A 17633-nucleotide genomic window follows, 5' to 3' on the forward strand; every position below is an offset into this window, starting at 1 on the left:
TATATATATCCTAGCTATATATACATATCCTTTAAAATCTACAACTATACAATATTTTCACCCTGGAAGAACATACACCTAGATTGTCGTTAGCAGAGCCAGTCCAGATGACAAAAGGCTATACTTAAATCACGTAATAAATTTATTAAGAATATAAATTGAGACCAACGTAACAAAACTTGGATGTATAATGAAAAAAATATTATATTTTCTTTATCATGTAATATTATCGTAAACATGAATATAAAAAAAAATATGTATATTCATAATTGAAAATAAAATTAGAGTTTCATTTTTTCCCTTCGAGATTCAATAATAACAAATAAAATAAACTTTAAATAAATATCAAACCTGAGTAATATCTGAAACCAGCTCTGATTATTGATAAATAAAGAACTACTTAAAATAAAATATATGTAAATATTGCAATGAGCAATCTTATGTACTCACACGTATAAAAAATTATATAGTCAACCTAATTACCAAGTCGCTACTGATACAAAATGTTGAGACACTGGTTCAAAGTATGCAGAGTTGTGTGCGCTGTAGCTTTGAGGACCAAGAGATCAGGATCCAGATGTAGATCCAAGTTCTCAATGGACTGTGCCAAGGCAAGATTATGTTTCTCCACTTTCCTCAATTGTTCCTGGCAATTGGCGAAAGCATCCAACACTTCTAATTTAACAACAGGATTCCTACTCGTATTCCCAGAGTGTTCTCGAGGAGGTAATGGAGGATGACTGCTGGCTATGGCTCTAGTGTACATCTCTGTAACAGCTCGCAACTTGTCCACCCATTCCTGACGAGCTCGCGCATCTGTGGCCCTCAGCTTGATCATGTCACCTTAAAAATATCAAGAAACCAAATTATATATATTATTTATATATGTAGAGAAAAGGATATTATAGTATCTCATTTATATTTTGTACAATAACTTTGTCAATTAAGTTAATTAATATTTTTAATTGAGGACTGCTATTCTATCATTTAACTTTGCATAACTCGAAATGTATACAGAAAACGAAATGTTAAGTAATGAACAAAACATTTAAATATACATATATTTATACGATCATATGTTCAAATTTAAGAAGAATGAGAAAATATGTTTAATTAAATGCTAAAATGTATCTTGAAAACGTTCTTAAATGCTCAAAAATAAAAGTATATTATAACAAATGCTTGTTATTGTGAATCGGCATATTAGCGCCGCTATATAACAGTATACTATTATTAATTAAATTAATTAATTAAATAATTTCAAAATTAATCATTAGAATTTGCTATCTAGCAGTAGAAATGTTAAGAAGGGCTTAATATCTTACAAAGGCTATATAATACCACCTTCTCCTCTATTATTTATATCCATATGATATATATATATATATATATAAAAGATCTTTACCTGTAGCAGAATTAACTGTAAATGTGTTGGAATCCTCGTCGCTGGGAGCTATCACTGCCCCCGCCAGATATATCGAACACCGGGGCCTCTGATTCTTCTCGGATTCGCTGAGGAAGTAGTGCAGCTCGCCGGTCTCAGGGCTTAGGATGAACCATCGGTATTGCCAGCCTTTCATAGCATTTGTATACTTGTGCAGCAGACCCTCGTAAGGATGTCTCGTTTGTACGTTCATCGTTTGTCACTTTGCTTGTCCTCTTGGAAGCCTTTTACTCTTCGAACGAAGTGTCCGAAGATCCTTCGGATGATATGTCATCTGAACTAGCGTGATCGTATGCACAACGTTCAGGAAGGTTAGGTGTGATATGTTGGTTTCGGATAGGTTAGATTATACGTCAATAATATTCTAATTCGATACTATTAGATTTTATCACTAAACATTACCTCATTGAACTCGCTCTGGAACTTGTTCCGTTTAAATTTTTCCCTCCCAATAATGTAATTTAACATCAGATCGAAAAAATATTACTTGTCAATAGAGTCTACACAGTCCACTGTTTAGATATATCAGACGTACTCCTTTAAAGTAAACACAGATTTGTTTAATTTATTGTTGAGTTATCTGTTTCATTTGATAATAAAAGTAGCACTGATGGAAAATAACGATCCCCTGATCTATCGTTGGTCCGTACTACTTCTATGAAAGTCCGACTGATTTGCATCGAGTCATCCTACGACCTTGATTTAATAGCAGAAACGATTTTCGATTCGCTGACGCAACTCGACTCGGACAGCGTTCCGATCATCCTTGTAGTACTGCAATCTATAATTCATGTTACATATGCTACAGTCGTAATATTTTATCGAATACCGGAATATCGGGGTCAATTATGTATCTCAAAACGAAGTAAAAATGATAAAAAGTGAGTAAATTCATGAAATGTCGGCCAATAAAATTATAAATTTTCTAGTAAATTCATTCACTTTTGTAATCTTCACTTCGTTTTGAGATATCGATCCCCTGCTTTAGTCGGGTTGAGTCAACAAATCGAAAACGCCAACAGAATGGCCGCACTTAGCGGAAAGCAACAGCTCAGAGAGTTAGTGATTATTGTCTGTAATTGGAGCATTCTTTTAGATTCTTAGTAGATCCGGGAGTATAGACCAATCAGAAGCGATAATCAGTAAGCACTTTCTGAACTGCTTTTTCCGTTGAATGTGGCAAATACCTACCGTTTAAGCGTTGGTCCATAATAGGTATATTACGCCTTAAACCTTAAGAAATTGACCAATTATAGTTAATAATTCTTTTCACATTCGACTGTGATTGGTTAATTTCTTAAGACTTAAAATACCTACTGTGGACCGACATTAAAGCGTGGTCTACAATAGATGATTAAACTCTAAGCCTTAAGAAATTGATCAATCACAATCGATTATTCTCCGCATATTCGACTGTGATTGATCAATTTCTTAAGATTTAGAGCTTAAAACATCTATCTTAGACCGGAAGTGACATAGAGATTTACCTTCATATAAAATTTGATATGATCATGTACCAACTAAATTTGAATTAAAAAATTTTACGTCAGATTTTATATAACTTCATGAAGAAACAAAATATTCATGTGTATTTAAGATTTAAAAAATAAAAATATTATTAACGTCTGTACACGGAGTATATAATGGTAGATGTAATTGTACAAAAAGTGAGCTACATTGCATAATACAAATAATAAATTTGTATATAAGTTATATTTATCTATTATATACACATACAAGATATCTCGTAATTCGTGATACTGTAAAATGGTAATCTCTCATTAGGAAAATAAGTCCCAAATATAGAATAGGTTAAAAGTTTTTCGCATCGTTTTCGACGAACTTGGTCCGTCAACTTTTAACGAACGATATTACAAGCGTCACTGACGATTATACAAGCCTAAAAAAACTATGGTCAACTATGGTCAACTTTCTGAATGACAGAAATCAATTCTTCAATATATACGAGATATCTTGTATATCAATAACATGCAGTTTAACTTTAAGGTGACGTCCGTGTCTTCCTTTTCCTCAAGTATTTATAGGTGTCCTTTGACAACAAATAACTGACACCCCCTGCGATTGTTGTAAGTGCTGTCAAGTAGCACAGACCTTGTAATATCGGGTGGTCTACAAAATGGAAAATTGGAGCAGCCAGTGTGCCAGCAACCAGGGTCAATTGCATTCCTGTGTTCAGCTTGCTTATTAATGTTGGCGCTAATTGCACAGTGGCGTGTGTAGGGTCAAAGTACCTTGCTAATGTTTTCTGAAATCATTATATTCATATGAAATGCAATCCTTAATATATTAATGCATATGTATATGTACAAAGGAATTGATAGAAACATAAGTGCTTACCGGTGGAGGTAAGGAACGATATCTGATATACGACGCAGCAGTTACCAGAGCAACATCACGCACGACCACAAGGCAAGTGAGCGGTATTGGTATTAAACCGACCCACGCCAGAGAAAGGAACAATGTCCCAACGAGTAACTTATCCGCAACAGGATCCAGAAAGCTGCCAAGTTTGGAAGCTTGCGACGTCCAAGTACGCGCGATCCATCCATCAGCTAGATCACTGACTCCTGCGAATGCAAGCAGGCACAACGCTATCTGTGCCACAGTAGACATTATAGGAACATTTCTTACATAATCTATTGCCGAACAACGGTCACAGCACATAATTGTAACAATGAAGTGTATTGGTGTTATATTTTCATGCTATACTGTCAAGGTTCTCTCATCAAACTATAAAATTATATCCAGCGTTGCCATCCAATCACAGAAACAAAAAAGTGAATTAGTAACTGCTTCTTGGCGGAAAAAGTGATAAAAAGTGATCTTTCCTTTCTAGGTTTATTTTTGGATAACTCGACATGTAGCAAGTTCTTTTCATAGTTTGGTTTGAAAATTCACAATAAGGAAAGACCAGAGATATGAATAATATAAGTACACTTTTGGAGTAGTTTTATTAAGAAAAAAAAAAAAATATATATATATATATATATATATATATATAATGCTCATATTTCACAAAATGGCAGCTCAAGAAAAAAGTGATTATATAATGGCTATTTTGAATGATAGTGAGTTTTTTAGTATCTTGTTAAAAAAAAATGACAAAAGGTGAGTTAAATGGCTGGATGGTAGCGCTGATCATACCTGATAATCGTGTGACAGGATCAAATAACTTAAGAATGGCGATGTCACAATCCGACCCATGCATAGCAGATTTGGCACAGTCCAGATATTTTCCCTTTCGATGATCTCTTCCACCTTCTTCCTTGTTTGTTTGAGATCTTGCAATAAACGCGTTCGCAATGTCTTCCTATGAATACACCGTTCTTTCGCACCAACATAATGTTTAAAACGATTCTCGGTTGCTACGACATAAAGTCTGGTTTGACACGTCCGATATTGCCTCAAACATTGCCTCAAACATTGCTCTATCAAGCGTCTGTTTAGAGTTGAGCATTGTCTAAACAGGAGCGTAGTAAAGTAGCTCATAATTATTCGCTCCAATATCCTAAAGAAGAAAACAGAAATTTTATCAGACATTTGTGTGGCTAAATCTAATTAATGTGACTTTTAACAAATGCATTGTTCGGAAATTCGCAGAAAGTGGACACGTTATTTTCCGTGAGGTTTCTCGACTTGATTTTTTTCACTCAAGCAAAAATACCAAACACCGATAGTCTTAGAAACCGCAGTTGAACCGTCACTTCCAGTTGATTTTGCTACAACGAAACTCCAATTTGAGCCATAAATTGATCTCTCTTAGTCATCACCTGAAAATACCGTAGAAATCCTATTGAATGAAATACAAAGATTTTCGGCCGAGATAAAAATGACAATGATCGCTGACCGCTCTAAATCGCACGCGAAAAATAATACCGACGTGCGTTCTCGCTGCGATTTCTGAGACATTCTCGCGTGTAAATCGCGCCGCGCGAGACGACTCTCTCGAACATAATTTATATTTTACGCCACATACAAAATGAGCATGTGTATCCTCTAAGCATGCCTCGAGATTGGGGCTCCCATTTTTTAGGTTAAACTTCGGAGCGCGCAAACAGAATACTCGGGATTTCCCTCCGCCACTGTCTTCCCCCACCCCACCCCCTCTTCCGAAACTTGAATGAACACACGACGCGTCGCAATTGCGCGTGGTGGTGGGGAGGCTCCGAGGTATCGATACGAGATACTTGTGTGCAAAAGTAGCGGGGTGGCGAGCCGCGTAATACAATATCGGAGTTAGGGGATGTATCGCGAGTAGGAACTAAGAGGGGGGAGTGAGGGAGGCGGGAGAGCTGCTTATTTGCAGCATATGCGATGAATATTAATTTCTCGCTGAATATTGACATTCGTTCGGCGAATCTACCGTTGATTCTCGCTGCGGGCTGTTCGAACGTCCTGTTATTGCGAATCGATCGGATGGCTCGCTATTCGATATTCTATTACTCTTTTAACTTGTTCTCTAATGAGAGATTTGCAGTACGAATTACAAGATATCTTGTAATTTATGTGCAATTCAATAATTAATAACTCGAAATTTTGCGTGTTGTTTGCAAAATGGTATAGTTTTCTTTTCCTCGCCTCAATCCATTCTACCCCCTCAAGAAGTTTGTCCACGTTGACCTGGGACACCTTGTGCGTAAGAGTATTATTTATTCTCCGAAGTCTTGCGAAATCTGACTCATTTATTTGATTTTGCTGAAATTTACTTAGTTGATTCGCCATATCCGACTTAACACGAAGGTAGATTTCTTTATATTAGAAAGTAAATTCATCAGATATCTCTCGCACGTTCGGAAGGCTCGACAGTTCGAACGATTCGATCACACGACTCCGTGTGTTCCCCGGGTGAGCTGAAATCCGCTCCTCCGCCGTATCGCTCTCTCTCCCTTCCTCTAATTGCGCCCCTGCCGCCGCACAGTCTCTGCGCCTGACGGCGGGCAACGCGAGGCGCGCGTGGCCGTTCCGCTGGAGGGCGCAGTGCGCAGCCGCGTATGTCGAGTCTCGGTGCAGCAGGCGCACGCACCTCGTCGTCGCGTCCGAGCAACAGAGTGCTGTGTATACACCCCCGCCCACGTATTATTTTGTGCGGTCAGCCCGAAGTCAGCCAGCCAGCCACGCTTCCTCCGATCTCGCGAGCGGACGGGGAACCGCCTGGCCTAGGGACCGCCGGGGCGGATGATGCATTCGTTATTTCACGAGGGGCAACCACGGGCCGCGCCACCGTGCCACGTAAGGAAGCTTTAATGTGACATCGCGGACGAGCATGATTCTGGCTGGATCAGACCACTTCCTAGCGGGTAAGTCCACTATTCAGCCGGGTCTATGTCACCCCGACGACGATCCCCGAGACCCAGGACACCTACCGGGTGTCCCTGCGAAGAGAGAGAGCGAAGATACCATCGCGAATAGCAGCGACCAAGCGCGTCCCGTAGAGAAAATGAGAAAATAAATCGCGCGGCGGAAATCGAGCCCGTCTCTCGAGCCCCGTCGACTTCGATTCCGCCCGTCGTCGTTCCGTTAGGACGCGTCCTGGCTGCCGGGAATCATCAGTCGTCGAGCCTCGTATCGGCCGATTTGACTGTTCGGCATCGATTTTCACGGGATTCGAGCGGATCTCTCGGAGAGCCTCTGACGGCTGCGAACGATCGAGAATCCTCGCGATCCGCATTGCGCAAGCGGATTCCGAAATTTGGAGGAGGTGCGACGATACGCTCATGGAAATCAAACGAGCCGACGGGGCGAAGCGATCGCGCGCGTCGGAAATCGAACGGGCTGGCTGGCGATTGTGAATAATTCGTGCACCCTCCTCTCCTCGTTTTCGTCGAGCGTTCGAGCAACTCCGCGTTGTTGCACTCGGAGAACGTGCGTGCCGACGCTGCGCAATACCGCACAACGCGGCTAGTTTGTGTCACAACTGGAGCGATAATAAATTATTCCAGGTCATTACAGCGTAATATGTCGCCGCCGCGTTAACGCGCTCGATACAACACGCCGGATGTACGTATATAGCGCGCTGGCCAAAATTCCGAGAACTCGAGGGAAACGGAAAGGGAGATTCGCGAAATCAACTCGTCGGCCGGCCACGAGCCTCTCTCATCAAGTGAAAAGATTCTCCCATTTTTCCGGCCCTCGGCGACCGTTCCCTCGACCGCGAAATTTATAGAGCCTTGACAGAACAGCCGACTTATCGGCTCAAAACAATGTTTTGTGCCTTAAGTCTTTGTCTTTGAGCAGTCCCGGTCTGCAATAGGTGTTTTAAATTTTAAGAAATCGACCAATCATAATCGAATATGAGGAGAATAATCGGCGTAAAACACTGTTGTAGGCCGCACAATGACTGCCCAATAAGCGAGAAACGTTAAATCAATCTTTCGAAACATTGATTTTATGTAGATTTTGCAAACATTTTGATTAATATTTTATAAATGTTTTTAAACGTTTATTTGATAATACGATATAATTATTTAATATTAGGAATATTATTAATTCCTAAATATTAAATAATATGATAAAATGACATAATGCGATAAAAATAATATAACTTTCCTAAATATTTTATAACCATAGTGTAGAGAAATTTTTTTAATGCCTGAGTAAAATATTGTTAACAATATATATGATGTTGCATACAATATTAAGAAATACATATTTGAAAACGTTACATGTTACAAGATATCATTGTGATTACGTCGCTTTCTGGGCGTCTTGTGTTTTGAGCCTTAAAAGCTGTCCTCTTTGTAATTGATAACAATCCATCGTATAATATATAAAGAAGCAAGCAAACGATAATTTCCATATAAAGATTGAAAGCATAAAATATTGTCTTCAAATTATAGATCAGCCATTCTGCTGAGGCTCTAATTCGCTCGCGAAATCGAGCGGTGGTCGCGCAATCGAAACCTCGCCGCACCGATTCGTAGCCGAGGAGAAAGAAAGCGTTCACCCCGGACACCCGGTATACGTGCCTATCGGCCGATTAGCCCGTACGTGTTTGTCATCGTTTCGCGTTTAGCCAATTGCGCCCCTACAAGTGTACCGTTTTCTCTTCTCTCTCTCTCTCTCTCTCCAACTGCGAGACTCGGCCAGCATCTCGAGCGATTCGCGAGCGAATCGGGAGATTTTTGCTCGCCGATTGTGTTTCGAGACAGGTTGACGAATTCTTGAAAAAAAAAGAAAAGAAAACTACGGCCGCGGGCAACTCGAATGTCGCGCGTCGTTATGTAACGGCGCGCATATTTCCATTATTTGTACGAATCGTCTTCAATTATTAGCGACGGGGGATTACACGTATCGATTACTTAAAAAAAGATTATAATTGCTGAATCGATAACCCGGATAAACTGTTGACGGCCATCGTCATGCAGTTTCTGCCGGCGCTCGGTCAAAATATTCACCTCGCGCGAAAGTAATGAATCGTTAAAATGTGCGAAACTTCCACGATAAGCGCTTATCGAGCACACGCGCGATAGCCCACGCGGGATGCCGTGCGTGCGCGCGCGTAAGTTAATCGCGTTTCCTACCTACCTACCTACCTACCTTACCTCGCCTATGTACGTAGCGAAATCCCTCGCTAACGCAGCGTGGAAGGAAAGGAGGAAGAAAAAAAAACACGGGAGGAAGATTCTGCGACACGGCGGCTCGCTCGGCCTTTTACACACACCGAATATTCGCATCCTTCCTTTATTAAGTCTTCGCGAGGAAAGGGGAAAAAAAATCGATGACGTCGGAAGGACAGGGTGGATCAATATAAACTTGATCGCGTTAATGGGCTATCGGAAGTTTCTATTTCATTAGCACGTGGCGGCGCGCGCTCTTCCGACGTAAGAAAACATCTCTCGCCCCGGCGCAAATACTTATGTCACGAATGAAAGGTGTCTCTTGAGAAATTAGACAGAGCGTCGGCGGAGCGGCCGTCCGTACGAGAGGGTTGAATCGCGCCGCGTCTACAAAATGTCGATCCACCGACGACGATTTCCCGCTAATTCTCGAGATTGTTGCTTTTTCCCTTTCGCTGCGTTTTTCGAAATAGAACGCTATTTCCGTGGACCTGGCTCGCGATCAATCGCGGGTAATCCGAACGCGCGGTTAACAATCAATCGGGAGAAACATATTTCCAGCGCGGTCCGAATCTGAAATTTTGTATGTTTGACGTAACACCTTTCTTTCGCGTTTGTACGCGGGAAAGATGCTCTTGTTTCGGTAGAATTGGTCAGCAGCTTGGTGATAAAGCCAAAATCTTTTTGGTTCAATGGCGATATTGTTGAGACTGATACGTCATATATATTGTTTTAATAACTGTTAATATTAATTTTAAGGCAGCAGTAGCGCTGAGTGTTTTTAGCGGCGCATCGAGGAGGCCACTCGTAAATTTAATATTTATCAAGCAAGATTACGTTTCTGTACATTTATTTCACCACCTAAATAATGAATGTTAATTTGAAACGAGTTGAAGTAGACGTATAAACAAAATATTACAATTGTTGTTTTTTATTTTCTTACTATTTTTATGTATTAATTGATCTAATAGAGATGCACGGGTAATAGAAAGAGGTATGTAAGTGTTTAAATATGTGCATATACATGTATTTCGAATATTACTAAGTTATGAACTTTATATCGCTGGATTTTCCAAACAAAATAGTCGAATTCTGAAACTTTTGCATGAATATCTTTATATTATATCCTTAATATCAGTAGTTTTTATTACATTAATAATAACCACTACTAGCAGTAAGCTAGAAACAATAAACCACTAATAATAACTAACAATAACTATTAATATAAGTATTCGTTTTGATGAAAAGTTCTTCAACAAATATTGCTATCGAATCAGAGGAAGATTTACTCTAATTACGGCACCGTCGACCAATTCTATTGATGTAACTGCATTTCTTCCCCGTGTATTATACTCTCTAAGCGCGGAGATTGATCTCTACAATGGGAGTCAGAAGAGGATTTCATATCGTGTTTCTCGCCGGTTACGCAAATCGCTTTAAAGCCGATCCTCGCTCGGGGCTATTTCAGTACCTGTGGAAGCGACTGCAGTTCTGGGTGCCGTTGCTGGCTTCGTAGTCCTACTGCTGGCTCTCTTCCTCTACTTATCCCGGAAGTGGTGCTTCACGCCGCCCTCGTCCACCGCGCTCTTCGGCGGAGTCTGTGTGCCCCTCTGTGAGTCCACCAACAGCTCCACATCTCAAATCTCGAAAAACATAGGTACAGTGATTTATCTTCCGCCTTCCGTCCTTATCCCTGCGAAAATCTTGTAAACCGTCCGCCGATTTGTCAAGCGTGACTATCCGAAGAGAATGGAACTTCTCGGCGCGGAGGCGATTAATTAATCTTCGGTGATTCGCAACTTCGAGCTTGAATGAAAAATCACTTAAGTTTCGTCTTCGTCGATCCTGCGTCAGTTAATTCCAAATTTATCGGACAAATTGTTGCGAAGGAAGCAGCTTGAAAAGTACAATTTATCACGGTGGATTACTGCTTGTCTCAAATTTCCGGAACGTCGGTTTGGTGGCCCTTTGAGGTGCAAACGGATCGCAGTAATCAGCATATGTTCACCCGATAGGGAAGGCATTCTCCTACTCGGATCCAGAAACAAGCTCCGATTCAGAGGAAGACGCCCTACGACGATTGAATTCACGCGCGCATCCCCCGCCGGATACGCTGACTATTCAAGCGGAAGATGGACCAACCACCATTGTGGGTCAGTAACAGCGCGATAATATAGCTTAATCCCAGAATATTGTAAGAGAACAAGCGATAATATGTATAGGATGTCCCATTTTAATGGAAATAGTAGAATGCCCTGAAAATGAAGCAATTGACAAAGGAAGGTTTAGACAAAAGTTGTTTAGAGGGAGTCAGCGATCTTAACTTCGTTGTATAATCAATAATTCAGTCATTTCAAGGTCAATTTCATTTTTTTTTTTAAATCATATAGTTTTTTTAACACAAATCAATTCCTCTGTTCATTCTGCGTATAAAAATACGCAGGGAAAGATCATCGAAAAGTGAACACTTTTCGAGATACTTGACCTTATATTCAGGTATTTTCCAGCGTAAAATATGAAATATCTCATAAAGTATTCATTTTTCGATAACATCACTTCAACACTTTTCTACATAACTTTTTTACATAACTTTTTCGTCAATTTCTTCGTTTTCAAGATATTCTATCGTTTTTATTAAAATAAGATACTCTGTATAGACAATGAACGACGTGCGCAGTAACGCGATTTATTCTTCCTTATTCTTTGATTTGCTTAATTATTCCTTATTTTAAAAGTAACTCTAAAAATAAAGATATAATGATTTTCAGTTTGTACTCTAAGGGTAAATATTTGACATGCAATTTCCCTCGGGTTTGTTAATATATTTGTTGTTTACAGATGCTGGAACAACTTCCAGCAGCTGCACTGAGGAACACCCTCCAGCAGATCAACAACAGGTGATCTCTCGAATCTATTTGAGATAAATTTTCGAACTGCTTCAGAGAAACTCTCCAAGAATCAACAAGACAGTTTGGGGAATTTTATGATCGTCTAACCAAATAGCTCGTGTCAACTTTTCAAACTTTAATTAAAAATATAATTATAAAACCTTCGTTAGAAACTTTAGTTAAAAATATAACCATAAAATATAATCATAAAATGTGGAAATATTTTTTTAAACGAAAACTTTGAAACGGTACGACACAGCTGAGAGTATATGAGTTGTGTTTTTATTTGAGACATAGAATACCGCGATATTTTGTGGCGGGGGGGAAAAAAATTGAACTCATTGTTTCGCCTCGCCTTATTTTCGCAGTGCGTAGTGGAAGTCGGAGCTTCCGGCATTATACTCGACAGTAGGGAACAGGAAATAGAAGTTGAGCAAAATGAATCGACGACTAACGACGTCATCAGGACAATGGGCGCAACGACTACCGAGGAAATCGGCGGCCTGGAAGTCGCTTTCTTATACGACGCCCCGATGCGCGAGATGACAGTTCGTATATTTACTTCGCGCCGCTCAATCGCCGATTCCAATTCGCTCAATTCTCTCGCATCTCTCTGATGTCAATTCACCCCCCGACTAACCCATTATCTCCTCAGGTTCACGTGTTGCAAGGTCGAAACTATCCCCCGGGCATCGGCGGCAGTCAGGTACGGCTGGTTCTTTTGCCATCGAAGAAGCAGAGGCGTAAGACTCGAGTCCGCCAAGGAACCTCCCCGCAGTACATGGAGAGCTTCCTGCTCCCCCGTGTGAATCCGGAAGACGTGAACGCGATGGGGGTGCGGCTCAGAGTGTACCTCTGGGGCGGCAGGATGATGCGTCGGGAGAGATTGTTGGGCGAGGCCAGAGTGTCTTTCGATCGGATCAACCTCCAACTGGAGACCACTCTCTGGTTGACCCTTCAGCCGCCGCTTTCTTCCTCGGTAAAATAGATTCTTCCTCATTTCTTCATAGCCGGTGATCTGTAATGTGCCTTCTTTAACCCTCCGTTAGTCGCAATATCCAATAGATACACGTTCAGACTGCAACGTATCGCCGTTGCTGTACGGCCTCAAGGTCGAACTCGTCCTTGTCAATGTTTTCCCTTTCTTCTCTTTGTTCTTCACTTTGTCTTTTGTTTAATTTAGTGCCTGGTCTATTAACTAAGCTAATGAAAGAAAAATGTTTTCAAGAGGTAGAGGAAAATAATGCGAAAATTAGTGTATCTGTGAGATACATTGTGACCATTCATGGGTGAAAAATTTAACGGAGAATTATCGTATATACATATATATAATAATAATAATAATAATAATAATAATAATAATAATAATAATATAATCACACACATATACACACGTTATAAATATAATTTTCTCGTAGGGCAATACTTAACTATAATTAACTATAAATTAAGAGTAAAACTAATAGGGAATTGAACAAATCCCAAATAAATTTAAAAATATATTATAAAAATTATAATATATAATAGTTATTTACCATATATAATGCTTACACTATACACACACTATATGATAAATCAAATATATTTCCGCAAGACTATCCATCTTTGTCTGAATTAGCGTATTATACGATGAATCGTATAAGCGTTTTGCAATCATATCATGTTTCTAGGCACAAGATTGGGGAACCACTAGCAGTCTCACTCGCAGCGACTCCACGGGATCTCAACAGTCAGTCCAGTCGTACGCCTCACCTGCCGTACCACCTTACGGCAGTAGCATGAAGGGCGGCAGCGTCGCGGAGATTCTAATCGGTCTGGCATACAACGGCACGACGGGCCGCTTGTCGGTGGAGATAATCAAAGGTTCCCATTTCCGTGGCGGGGGCGGAAACGACACGAAACCACCTGATACCTACGTGAAGCTAGCCCTGGTCGACAGTAACGGCCACGAGATGGGCCGGTCGAAGACCGGACTGAAGCGTGCCCAGCCAAATCCTCTCTACAAGGAGACTTTCATATTTCAGGTAACAATCCTACACTCTCGCTCGCTCGTAGAAGTCCGTCAAGCTTTCGAGCTTTATTGGGTTGATGCAAAAGTTTGTCTCGTTGTTTTATCGGTTCTTTTCTCGGAGATCCCAGGATTTCTACGACTGCAGGGGAAGTGGCAGGAACGACGCATTAGAATTTTAGCAGGCTTTTAAGAGCAAAACATGAGCGTCATAATGTCATTGGAATATTAATATTGTCAACATTAATATATTGCCTACAGGAGGGTGAAATTATTCAGCGTAATAACATAATAAGTGGAATCAAAAGTTGCTTCTAATTAATTTAACAATTGGACACGAAGGTTTCTCAGAGAAATTGAATTTACGACAGTTTTATCCTCCCACAAATAACATTAATAGTGACAATATTAATATTCTAATGGCGCTACAAACAAGCGTACTTCGCTCCTAAAGGCCCGTTGAAACGTTTCTTGACTGATTGCACTTACAATTAAAGAAACGTATCGTACATTTTGCTGAAAAAACGGAAAGGACTTTTACGTTAAGCCAATAGATATTAGCGACTGTGGTCCTTAAAGGGTTCTACACCGAGTCTCTTTCGCACGGACGCAGGTCGCCTTGTTCCAGCTGGGGGACGTCACGCTCTTCTTGTCCGTGTATAATCGCCGGCGGGGCGGGATGGGCAGGAAGGGACGGGAGATGATCGGCTGGCTCTGCCTCGGTCTGAACAGCTCCGGGTCCGAGGAGCTGCAGCATTGGAACGACATGCGGACGGCGAGGCAGCCGACGCAGGTGCAACGCTGGCATTCGCTGCTGCGCCCTTGAAGCGGCCGCGAGCGACCGCCTGCCACGGATTGATGACTTCTCGCAGCGGCAGCGGCTCGAGCGGATTATTTGAGCCTCGGCGGCTCTCGCCGAGGGAAAGCGAGCGACGGACGCGCGTCCTCGGAAGGAACAACCGGGCTTGTCTCGAGAGGGATCTCGACTACTTTCTCCTTACTTCGCGGAGACACTGCGTACTGCCCGGTCGAACAACAACGGAAGTCAATACTCTCTCCAGTCGATTTGTCGGTCGCAAGTCGGATCCCGAACAACGCAAGTGTCCAACCACGACGTCTCTCACCGAGAGACGCGTGACCTCTTGGGTGTGTCCGTCGGTCAGACGAGCATGTAACGCCACCGTCTGATCGTATATATCGTAAGGACCATCCGAGGGACGTCCCGATCTCCGATGTTGTCGAGCGTCTAACCGATATCACGTCCTCTCGCTGATGTCGCGCGCTAACTTCTCACACGTCCGTCGGACGGGGAGACACGAATGTGTCTGTTAACGTCGCAGAGACGTCCGGGCGGCGTCCTCAACGGTATCTCTGAGATACGTCCGTTCAATGAAGGATCGAGCGGCGTCGCGGATGCGTCCGAAAGACGATCTTCTCGGCCGTTGAGCGTCCCGGCGTCGTCGAGACGGAGGGCAAGCAATCTCCGCGCCGAGGGACGTCTTCGACGTCCTCCTCTTCGAGGTTCCTCGGGCTTTTGCTTTCTGTTGTTCGGGATGCTGCTTTGGGACGTTGTAAATCTCTGAGTTGCAAACTCTCTCGTCTAAATGTACCAAGTACATTCCCTTTTTGATACGCTGGTGGGAGCAGAGCGGGGTGGGTTGTCTTCGATGTCGAGGGTCCGGACGATCGCGTGACGCGACCGGCTCGGCACCCAACTTCATCGTGCCCGTCCCGTCACGCGACGGTACGACGCTCTCCTCGACTCGACATGTGCCTGAGCCAATCTGAACCGTTTATTCTTTACTTTGTGCCTTTCACCCTTTTTAGGCTGCGCGCGCCGAACGGAGAACCGTCACGGAGCGTAATTCGAGCCGGCCGGCGAACTCGTCGACCGAGACGGATTTCATTCTCTCCACCTCACCGTACTCTGTAAGATGCCGCAAGGGTGGCCGCCGGAGGAATCGCGAGTCTCTCTCTGTCGCGACCCGGCGAGTCCGGCGAAACTGGCTCAACTCGATTTGCGCGGTCAATCGAAGGTGACTTCGTGTTCGCACTCGCGGCGAACTACGGGAGCTCGGTGTCTCCGTTGCGAGATTCGTGCGTCCGCTCTTACAGATGGGATTATACACCGACACAGTGAATTGCCATCGGGCGATCGCGTCTGTTGTTTTGCGGAACAATAACGAAATTGTTGAGACGCCCCGACTTGCCGTGCTTCTTCTCCTCGTTTTTTCTCGGTCGCCTCGAGCGCCCTTCTAAGCGAATGCGCGAGTTCATATGATCGCGGCAACAAGCGCATTCGATGTCTTGCTTTCTTGTATCCGCGGCCTTATTGAGACTCCTGTTTCCTCGCCGCATCCGTTTTGATTATTTGACGGTGTCAGGATGGAGAAAACGTCCGAAATTCTGACGGGATCAAATTCTTACGGAAGTAAAATGGATGGTGTCCGTAAGATGGCGCGTTTATAAAACATTCCGATAACGTTTCTTCCACTTTAACAATCGACGAATAGGCGTAAATTAAAAAATCATGAGAAAAGTAAGACATTCGATTTCACTTAACGTTGATTAAACCTTCTGAATTTAATTCTCTTCGGATAAAGATTCGAGGATGTTGTCAGGAGAAATAAGTTTGATGAGAATTCGATGAAACTTGCATTATACGTGTGCGTTAAAATGTCAAACTGCTCGTGCGATTAGAAAAAGATTGACCATTTGAGAGCTGAGGTATTTGTAATTCAAGTTGACACATTTTATACGTATTCCTTGAGATTATCGCGCTATTTTTGATTTTGATTTTTAATACTTTCTAAACTAAAAATAAGATTTTGTCGAAAAAGTATTATGATATTAAAGATTAATACGTAGATTATTTCTGTACACAAATTTAAAAATTATTGACCGTTTCATTTTGGAAAAATACAACGGTGTAAAGTTCATAACTTATAGTAATGTTAAAAAAAAATATATATATAATATATAATATAATAATTATATATATAAAAATATATATATATTAAAAGTCATCAAGCGAAACGACTTCAGTGAGGGAGCAGGAGCTTTAATTTCCATTGCAAAGTAACTTCAGCTAGCCCGAGCTTCAATCGAGCGTGAACTTCCCCGGGGGACGTTAACCATTACTCCGCAGTCGCGAAGAACACGCCCTCACCTTGGATTTATCATTTTCGTCCGCAAAATTCGCGATAAACGCATCGTCGCTATTGTGGACGCGCGCGCTGTCCGAGTATCTCGGCAACGCCGTTGTTGTTCTTCAAGTTGTGAATCATCGCTATTACTGTGTCGTTGTAGCGTCAAGTATTGATCCATCTTATAGTACATCCGACGGATACTCGATCTGCTTGTGCTTGTTCACACGAATCGATATTACGAATATTACGGGGCCCGTGTTCTCGCCGCGCGCGCATTTAACGCACGACTATCCGATTCCCATCGCTGGTATCGGTGTCCACAACATTATACTCGATATATCGCGTTAGCTGGTATCCAGACAAAGACCTGAACGGAGCACGAGTGCCTCGACAGCCGACTTTAGACGGAGCTCGAGGAGTGACGACCGCCGATCAAGCCGGCGAACTTCGTGAAACAACGTGGCGATTCATCGCTATTCTTCGCGATTTCTTTCGACGATGAGTCGACGGTATCGGCTAAGTAATAATACAATTGCATTGTCTTTCGACCAATACTGGGGGGGGGGG

The 17633-nt window shown here is 42.2% G+C and overlaps 3 protein-coding genes across 7 annotated transcripts; 1 reads left to right on the top strand and 2 right to left on the bottom strand.

Annotated features, from left to right (window-relative positions):
- Positions 1–278: 278 nt before the first annotated feature.
- On the bottom strand, positions 279–2842 carry LOC106744966 (oxysterol-binding protein-related protein 11). Of its 3 annotated transcripts, none has more exons than XM_014620155.1 (3): positions 1847–2842; positions 1406–1718; positions 279–843 (listed from the first exon to the last, which is right to left on the bottom strand). In XM_014620155.1, the coding sequence occupies exons 2-3, from the start codon at positions 1635–1637 to the stop codon at positions 491–493; spliced, it is 585 nt and encodes a 194-aa protein (XP_014475641.1). In that variant the 5' UTR covers positions 1638–1718; positions 1847–2842; the 3' UTR covers positions 279–490. The 3 variants fall into 3 exon arrangements, with proteins under 3 accessions (XP_014475641.1, XP_014475640.1, XP_014475639.1); XM_014620154.1 differs by having other exon boundaries at positions 1406–1723; XM_014620153.1 differs by having other exon boundaries at positions 1406–1700; positions 1847–2841.
- A 232-nt stretch (positions 2843–3074) lies between these two features.
- LOC106744965 (probable cardiolipin synthase (CMP-forming)) lies at positions 3075–5574 on the bottom strand. 3 transcript variants are annotated; one of them, XM_014620152.1, is made up of 5 exons: positions 5346–5574; positions 5130–5235; positions 4610–4973; positions 3803–4060; positions 3075–3710 (listed from the first exon to the last, which is right to left on the bottom strand). In XM_014620152.1, exons 3-5 carry the CDS (start codon positions 4952–4954, stop codon positions 3447–3449), a joined length of 867 nt encoding a protein of 288 aa, XP_014475638.1. In that variant the 5' UTR covers positions 4955–4973; positions 5130–5235; positions 5346–5574; the 3' UTR covers positions 3075–3446. The 3 variants fall into 3 exon arrangements, with proteins under 3 accessions (XP_014475638.1, XP_014475636.1, XP_014475635.1); XM_014620150.1 differs by having other exon boundaries at positions 5313–5574; XM_014620149.1 differs by lacking the exon at positions 5130–5235 and having other exon boundaries at positions 5442–5574.
- A 933-nt stretch (positions 5575–6507) lies between these two features.
- On the top strand, positions 6508–16721 carry LOC106745086 (synaptotagmin-14). Its single transcript, XM_014620362.1, has 8 exons — positions 6508–6762; positions 10490–10678; positions 11037–11174; positions 11860–11918; positions 12278–12457; positions 12565–12888; positions 13580–13933; positions 14531–16721. Exons 1-8 carry the CDS (start codon positions 6729–6731, stop codon positions 14741–14743), a joined length of 1491 nt encoding a protein of 496 aa, XP_014475848.1. The 5' UTR covers positions 6508–6728; the 3' UTR covers positions 14744–16721.
- Positions 16722–17633: the final 912 nt, after the last annotated feature.

Source organism: Dinoponera quadriceps, unplaced genomic scaffold (genome assembly GCF_001313825.1).
Source record: "Dinoponera quadriceps isolate SergipeBrazil2010 unplaced genomic scaffold, ASM131382v1 scaffold717, whole genome shotgun sequence".
Classification (NCBI taxonomy): domain Eukaryota; kingdom Metazoa; phylum Arthropoda; class Insecta; order Hymenoptera; family Formicidae; genus Dinoponera; species Dinoponera quadriceps.

Coding starts and splice junctions, on each gene's coding strand:
- LOC106744965 (XM_014620149.1), bottom strand. Junction 4,061..4,609: donor TCCTGTCACACGATTATCAG/GTATGATCAGCG, acceptor ACTGTGGCACAG/ATAGCGTTGTGCCTGCTTGC. Junction 3,711..3,802: donor ATCGTTCCTTACCTCCACCG/GTAAGCACTTAT, acceptor TAATGATTTCAG/AAAACATTAGCAAGGTACTT.
- LOC106745086 (XM_014620362.1), top strand. CDS start 6,729: ATGATTCTGGCTGGATCAGACCACTTCCTAGCGG. Junction 6,763..10,489: donor ATCAGACCACTTCCTAGCGG/GTAAGTCCACTA, acceptor GGGCTATTTCAG/TACCTGTGGAAGCGACTGCA. Junction 10,679..11,036: donor TCAAATCTCGAAAAACATAG/GTACAGTGATTT, acceptor TTCACCCGATAG/GGAAGGCATTCTCCTACTCG.
- LOC106744966 (XM_014620155.1), bottom strand. CDS start 1,637: ATGAACGTACAAACGAGACATCCTTACGAGGGTCTGCTGCACAAGTAT. Junction 844..1,405: donor TACAGTTAATTCTGCTACAG/GTAAAGATCTTT, acceptor GATATTTTTAAG/GTGACATGATCAAGCTGAGG.